This window comes from Polyodon spathula, chromosome 19 (assembly GCF_017654505.1).
Source record: "Polyodon spathula isolate WHYD16114869_AA chromosome 19, ASM1765450v1, whole genome shotgun sequence".
Taxonomy (NCBI): Eukaryota; Metazoa; Chordata; class Actinopteri; order Acipenseriformes; family Polyodontidae; genus Polyodon; species Polyodon spathula.
In genome coordinates, this window is record NC_054552.1 from 6,598,647 (window position 1) to 6,606,329 (window position 7,683).

A 7,683-nucleotide genomic window follows, 5' to 3' on the forward strand; every position below is an offset into this window, starting at 1 on the left:
ACACATCAGGCTTCCTTTTACAGAACAGTTTTATTTTCACATGATGGAATGCAACCTTTATGCCATTAATACACAAGCTCCACCAACTCCCTTGATTTTCTCTTCAGCCTTTCTGCTGAAGAATTTGGCCTTCACAATAACAGGCTGCTTAGGCAGTTTGCCTTTGCCCAAGACTTTGAAGAAGCCCTGAATAGGAAGGTGAAAAAACAAATGCACATTTAATTCCACTAGTTTAGTTTTCATTGTAAAACAAAAGGTTTAATTTAATCATGTAAATAAGTTAACACAAAAAAATGATTTTTGATATATGAAAAAAAAATGAAAAATTGATTTAGGATATAAATCTGGTTTTAAGTGATGCAGTGCAAGCAGATTAAAACCTGTTCTCAGACACATGCCCTGAGAATTCAATTAAATCAGAAAGGCTGGCCTTTTACACACACTACACGTAGCTAATAAATAAGATCAAGATCATGCCCAGTATATAAGATTAGTGCAGTGATTCCTCATTAGAAGCCATCACGTTACGGATGCAGTAAACCCCATAATGCCAGACCACTAACACTTGGAATGCAGAACACAAAGCACAGCCTCAACTATGACTCCCAAACACACTAGTTTAATTCAGATTTTAAGAAGACACTTAAGGAACATAGCACAACAGGGTGTGTGTAGTTGTGGGGTAGTATAAATCAACCCGAAAAGTGGCAATATCCTACCATACACATCCTGAGATATCACAGCCCATTGAAATGAATGAGGGCGATTCTTATATTACCAGCTGATAAGCTTCAGTACACAAACATGAAAACAAGAAAAAACAAAATGTCACAGACCATGTGGCTGGCTGGGCTATAAGGAGCCAGTCAGTGAATAAGATCAGTAATTGCTCTTCGAGTACTATAGCACACCAGGACAACCATGTGTGTCAGGGTGTGACTCTAGTCTCGGTGTTATGAAGAGGAATCTAAACACTCATGCCCTACATTAAACAACAAGAGCTACTTACAGCGCGCACAACATCAATAATGGGAGCTGGACCGTCTGGTTTCTTGGAGTAGTTGAGCCTGGTCTGCTCACTGACCAGTGTCCACAGCTTGTCCAAGTTGATTGTAGGGCAGAAGTATGTATTCTTCTTCAAGTGGTAGTGTCTCATACCAACCTTACCGAAGTACCCTGGGTGGCTAAAATAAAGAGAAATACAATATTAACAAGCAGCAGCGGATCAAGTTATGAGATTGTGGATTACAACAGAAAAACAAGCATCAAAGACCTATAAACACAGTACACTTAACAGCATGTACCACTAAATGTAAAAAAAAAAAAAAAAAAAAAAAAAAAAACACACAACATTTAATGTAACAGTTGAAATCTGCACATTTAGTGTGTGCATGCATTTGTGCAGTCCTGTGACTAAGCTTAATAATACAAAAGAAAACTATTCAGTGCAAGTGGTGTGTTTCACAGGTAGGTAAACTGAACAGACCTCCTTAATAAAAAGTACAGTTGTTAATATAGAGTCCTCTTCCATTGACATACAATATCAACATTTCCATTTGAAAAAAAAGTTAATCTTCCCAGTTAATTTGCAAGGCTTTGTGCATATCCACAGCATCGCCACTTGTGCATTGCTAACAAAGTTTGACACAACATGTCTACAGGACTATGTGGTGTATTACTAGAGATTGGTTTAAATCCCGCTGCATCAAAACACTTCCCTCAAATTCCAACTACTGTGGTGTTGAATAAAACATAAAATGGGGACTTCACTGCATCTGATCTAATAGTCGTTGGATAACAATCACATGCCAATCTTTGTGAATCAGTAATCCAGTCTAAATGAAGCACCCACCAACCAAACACCCAGATTCAGCTCAGGATAAATAGTCTATTACACCTGCTTAACTACAGCATTTATACAGAACATGGGGGTATAATAAATAAGCCAGCTGTCTTTTACCAACAGGGTTTGAATGCTGTGTGCATCATAAGTTGGTAGACAAATACGACACACTTTCATAGTTAACTTACTATTTGTCAAAGTTAATTCTGTGGTGATGCAAACCACCAGCATTACCACGACCTCCAGGATGCTTTCTGTGCTTACCTGTATTAAACAAAACACAAGTCAGAATTAAAACTCTCTGAATGGCAAAAGTGTCTTACATAAAGTTTATGAAACGGTAGCTATTAGTGTGGTGCATCTACAGTACTGCTACACAGATCCAATTTTACTTTACTGGAGCAGCTGACAATACACAATATACCAACACTAAGGAGGGTACCGTTATTTAAAGACTTAATACCAAATGCAGTGTGTGAGATAGCAGGGAGGGGGTTAAAATCCTCCATGCTTTAAAAACCATGTGAAAATGCTCGCTTGGTTGAATGGGCTAAGGGTTTTTATTGTTTAACTGGTTAATTATGTAATTGTTTAATTGTCTTATTGTTTAGTTATCCCCTGCACCTGGTGGTAATTGTAAATTAGTGCCAGGTGCAGGGTATTTAAGAGAGGCAGCCACTCTGCTCAGGGCTGCTGCTGAGTGAGGAGCCCGACTGTGTGTGTGAGCGAGCAGTTGTATTGAAGAAAGGTATTGTGTGGGACTTATTTGTATTTTATGTGTATCTGTGGCAGGTAAACGGCGTATCAGTCCTGCAAACTAGTTAGGACCTTGCAACAAGTGTTTAGTTAGTGCTCCAAAGGAGCTAGGTATTTATTTTGTCTTTTTGCTTTGTTTGTGCTTATTTCTGTTAAAGTTGTGCATCTGTGCTTTTTTTTTCCTTTCAAACCTGTGTGTCTAATGTGATTTTTAGAAGGGGGGAAAAAAGAACCCAAGCAGGTCTGTTTGGTGATTCGGGTGTCATGCACAGTTACTTACCAACACGCCCATGACCGTGGCTGACATGCCCCCGGAGCTTTCGGGTCTTGCTCGTTCTGGCAGGCTGAAAAAGAAACTGCAGCATTAAAACATATACGTACATAGCACTAGTACTCTCATCGCTGATAAAAGCATGGGAATGACAATACACAAGCAAGACAACAGGGCTATGGCATCTTCCATGCAGTGATACTAACTTACCCTGGAAGTTCTTTAAACTCATTTAAAAGCTTCTGAGAGGCGTTTGAAGCGTTCATCTTCCCCACTGAGAAGTGCCAGGTGTGGAACTTGACATGCCTCATTCAGAATAGTGCAGAAAAGGCCTTGCACATATATTTAAAGTTACCGTTTAATACCAGACCTCACCATAAAGCATTTCAAAAAAGTACCCTCGTAAAAATCTTACATTAGCACTGTATTCCAGACCCTTCACCAAAACGTTTGCAGCCTCATAATGCAGAAATATCTTTAACCACTAACGAACATTACCTCGATTTTCGACTCTGGTACTAGCCCGGGAAATCACCTGTCTGTACCGGTACGAAATTACTGTTACTTTACAGACAATATCATTATTACTAGAGCTCAGTTTTCAAAAGCAAGCCACGCTACATCATTCCGCTTGTAATCTATATATAAACTATGCCAAGAAACATTTTGTGGTGTTTTACAACAATACACAATATGTTCAAAGTTACAAATAGACCGTATAAATGATCTGCAATTTACGCAAATACACAGGCTGAACGGTTTAAAACTTCTAGCGGTTGCCAACGAGGAAAACAAAACTAAGAATATTTTAGGCATAGCTAAACCCATTCTGAATATAACAGTCAACACCCTGGCTCTCCGGAAACAAAACGGACCTTATTAAATCACTACAAAATGGTATCTAACACACAAGGTGCCGACAAACACGCAGTCAAAGAACGACAAAACTGTAAATCATGGAAAAACATGAACAGTGCGGTGAGGCCTTCACGACTACATTGATTCAATATCAGAGGCACCCGCAAGGAAAACAGAGTTCTTTATTAATTCATTTCGTACACTTTCTTTACCAATTATTGCTTAGAAGATGTCTTGACATGTTTATCTGTATTCATAACACGGGCTTTGTCACTGTCTTTGTTTATGCACGCAGGATGGTTTCGGATTTTAATAAACACTTATTGCAAAAAGAGTTTACAACTACCTACCATCTTGGAGGATAACGCAAAGAGGAGAGAGAAAAGGAAGTCTCGCAACTTTACCCGAGAGTTGTGTCTCGCATACAGGGAGGAAGGCAAGAGCAAAGACCGCAGGGACCTCTAGAGGAGCGGAGAACTAATGAATAGGATAGCAAGCATGTAGTGACGTTCACCCGCCGCCACAGCTGTAAATTCAGAATAGGAAACACAGCAAGATCAGCAGTACAAGACCTATATACCTCCACTGTATGCACATTAGAAAAAAAACAAACTCAATTTGTGATAAAGAAAGCCCAAGTTTCATCACAATTAGCGTAGCAGTTATTTTCTGTATGATCAAATGTAATTGAAACAGACATAATGAGACTGCCTCAATGTACTCCATTTTGAGACACTGTGAATAACCTGAAGAATGCAGGAATCCTTGGCAGGTTTCATTAGGTATGGACGTGGTTATCGACCTAATGCAATTCTATGAGTGTGACAGACAGCATAAGGCAATAGACTGTTAAAGTCTGATTATCACTCCTTTAATCATAACACAAATAACATCTTGTCTGTAACCTCCTGCTAACCCTGTTTATTAAGCAATGCATCCAAAAAAAAAAAAATGACGTTGTGCCTGGATGTGCATTCCCTGTACTGAGCAAGGATGTGTATAATTGTTTTTTTTTTTTTTTTTTTAATTTTATTTTAATTGTGGTTTTGCTGTTTTAGTTTATAGTAGCATTGTTCACAGACAAAGCTGACCCTGAAATGTCCAGAAATACATAACGGATTCAAGGGCGCTGGAACTAGGGGTGCAGTAGCACCCCTTGGCTTTGCATGGCTTCCATAGTTTTGTTCAAAGGCTTTCAGCTCCCCCACTTTAAAAATTGTTCCAATGCCACTGAGCGGATTTAAAACCAGCCATTCCCATAGCGTGTGATTCTAGAACAAGATGTATTCTTCTGACAGTATTAGTTTTAAGGTTTGTGCTACAGTACAGTACGCTGAGGTAAAACTGCAAACGACAAAGACTTGTGCCACTAAACCCTGACAATGATTAAAAGTTGTCGACATTACCAGCGAAGGATGAAAGTATTAACACACAGTGCAGAGGCTGCTGCTCTTTCCATGTATTTTTAGAGCATGCTGGGGTGGGTGGCGACAGATTTGTATTCTCACAGGAAGCTGTTCCAGGTGTCCCAGCTGGCTGTTTAAAAGAGTTAGATGCCTCTTCTTTAAAAGATAGATTTATAATGATATGAGTACACCACAACCTCAAGTAAAGCTTCAAAGAAAAGAAAAAATTACAAGATGTGTTTGCATATGGTAAGTAAATGTTCTGAAACGTGTTTAACGTGTTGCAAAGCTAAACCTATTTTGCAATGGCTGCTATCCCTCTGTTGGGGTGAACATTACTTGTATGCAGAGAAATTCTGCCTCAGAAGGTTGGATTCTCATGCAGATAGCCACCTCGTCTCTCCTTGGTTGCTTGCATAGACGAGATACAATGTGTCTTATATTTCAAATGAGATTCGCCTACCTGAAAATAGTCAGTGTTTTAGTTTTTTTTTTTTTTTTAAGAATATAAGTACTTACAATATGGGAGAACAAGCAAACCCCTACAAATAAGGATGCTAATTAATTGTATTATGGTTTACTTGTTTGAAGTTAGTTACATTATTGGGTTGGTCTATCGGACTCATACTGTTTTTTTTTTTTTTTTTAATCTTTGTTATATTTTGTTGCCATGCAGGTTGAGTAATTTCATTTGGGTTTTGTGGTTAAAGTAGCTGCAAGTGTCATTTTTACTTTTAATTTTGCTCCCCTTGCATTTTATCAGAAACCACCTGGCTTTATGTGAGCCTGAAGAATCCTAGTTGACAGCTCCGTCTGTGTACTTCCTGCTTCCAAGGAAATCCCATGACGCGCTGACCTACTCTGCTGGCTCCATCTGCTTTAGTGAAACCAGCAGGCTCTGAATTCTAGAGCAACAGACCTCAAAACCACTCACACCGTGTTATCTACAAGAAGATTTCTAGATAACGCATGAGGTCACACTGAACACTTGTTAATACCCACAGTGGCACAGACTGTATATATAGAGAGAATAATAGATGGGCTTCAGCGAGTTACAGGAAAGTAATTCCATCTAGGGTTTATGTGACGTTAGATTGAAAACAAATGAGAAGGGCTGGGCAACTTTTCTGATAAGAATAAAACCACTTTAATAGTATAAAACTGGTATAAAAGAAACAACTAGGTTTCAGTTAGTAGCAGGTAAATTGTTGTTCTGAGCAAATCCTTGCTACTTTCTACTGTCAGGATTGTTTTGCCCTTACACTTGTTGGTAAATAGAAAAAAAACAAGTACTGGTATGTGGTTTGTGGCTGTCAGCCATTTTGGCTCGGTCATAGAGCAACAAGCTGGGACCAAGATGGCCACCTTTGCACAGCCACACAGAGTACTTGTGTAATTAAGTTTTAATTGATTACACAATTTTAGAAAAGAGTGGAATGTGGCCAGGTGGGAATTTAATTATTGGTTATCAATTAATCCCTTGCCACATCCTATAAAAAGACAAGACATGCTTGTTTGGGGAGCAGCAGTGACTGTAGACTCTGGTGAAATTCTGCAGGTGTCCTAAGAAATAAGTTATAGAATTTAAAGGGGAGGTTCCATTGTTTCTACAAGCTTAGGCTAGGAAATAAGTTGATCAGATATATTAACAAACAATAAATCATTTAAAATTAATTTTGTAAGTATAACTTATATGCATGAGTAGATCGGATGTCTTCGACAGTATGATGCGAGATAAGAGAATGTAAATATCACCGTAGATCAGATATATTAGCCTATCAAAAAATAATTTAAAATTAATTTTGTAAGTATAATTTATATTAATAAGTAGATCGGTTACATTCGACAGTAATGCAATTTTTAAGTAGCCTGTGATATTAATGTGTATTTCTGTTTGTGCAACTAGCAAAATGTGTTATGTATTAAACATTATTTTGCATTTCTGAAGGTGTTCTTGTTTTGGGAAGCACTACTGTATGGACAGGTATGCGAGCGATTTTCCAAAAGCTAAAGCAGGCGTTTCAGTCATGGAAAAAACTGAGCTCCATGCTGCGATTACTAACTAGGCCACGGTGCCCATCAATCGCATGAAAATCGCTTCTACAGTATGATTATTATTTTGTATTATGCGCTTTGTTGTTTATTTTTACATACAGTACTTGACAAAATGAATAGCAGACTGGCTTTCATCATGTATGTATTTCAATTATACGTTTGGTAAGAAACAATATATTAGTTAAAAACTAAAGAGCTAACGTCTTTGCTAAACCGTGGTAAATACCTGTAGTTCAATACCAACCAAGATAGCTATTGTAAGAAAGAGAGCTCATACAGCATGTGTAGGCTACTGTACATCAGCATGATGGTAAATGCCTGTAATACAACAACCATGCAAGACATATCGAGCTGTCATATCTACCTAGGCATACATTTTTCATTTCTGTATTTGTGCTATCTACAGAGGATTTGACAAGGTCCCTTTAACATAGTACAAACATTTCTCGCACTGAAGCATATCACCGGTAACACTGTACAAGAGGTCCCGGGTT

At 38.3% G+C, this 7,683-nt stretch overlaps 1 protein-coding gene and 1 non-coding gene across 2 annotated transcripts; both read right to left on the reverse strand.

Annotated features, from left to right (window-relative positions):
* Positions 1 to 15: 15 nt before the first annotated feature.
* On the reverse strand, positions 16 to 5,979 carry LOC121295001 (60S ribosomal protein L27a-like). The gene is made up of 6 exons (XM_041219267.1): positions 5,956 to 5,979; positions 4,079 to 4,189; positions 2,880 to 2,943; positions 2,032 to 2,107; positions 1,010 to 1,184; positions 16 to 186 (listed from the first exon to the last, which is right to left on the reverse strand). The coding sequence occupies exons 1-6, from the start codon at positions 5,977 to 5,979 to the stop codon at positions 58 to 60; spliced, it is 579 nt and encodes a 192-aa protein (XP_041075201.1). The 3' UTR covers positions 16 to 57.
* On the reverse strand, positions 824 to 952 carry LOC121295148. Its single transcript, XR_005946868.1, has one exon. It is a non-coding gene; the product is annotated as a small nucleolar RNA SNORA3/SNORA45 family (small nucleolar RNA).
* Positions 5,980 to 7,683: the final 1,704 nt, after the last annotated feature.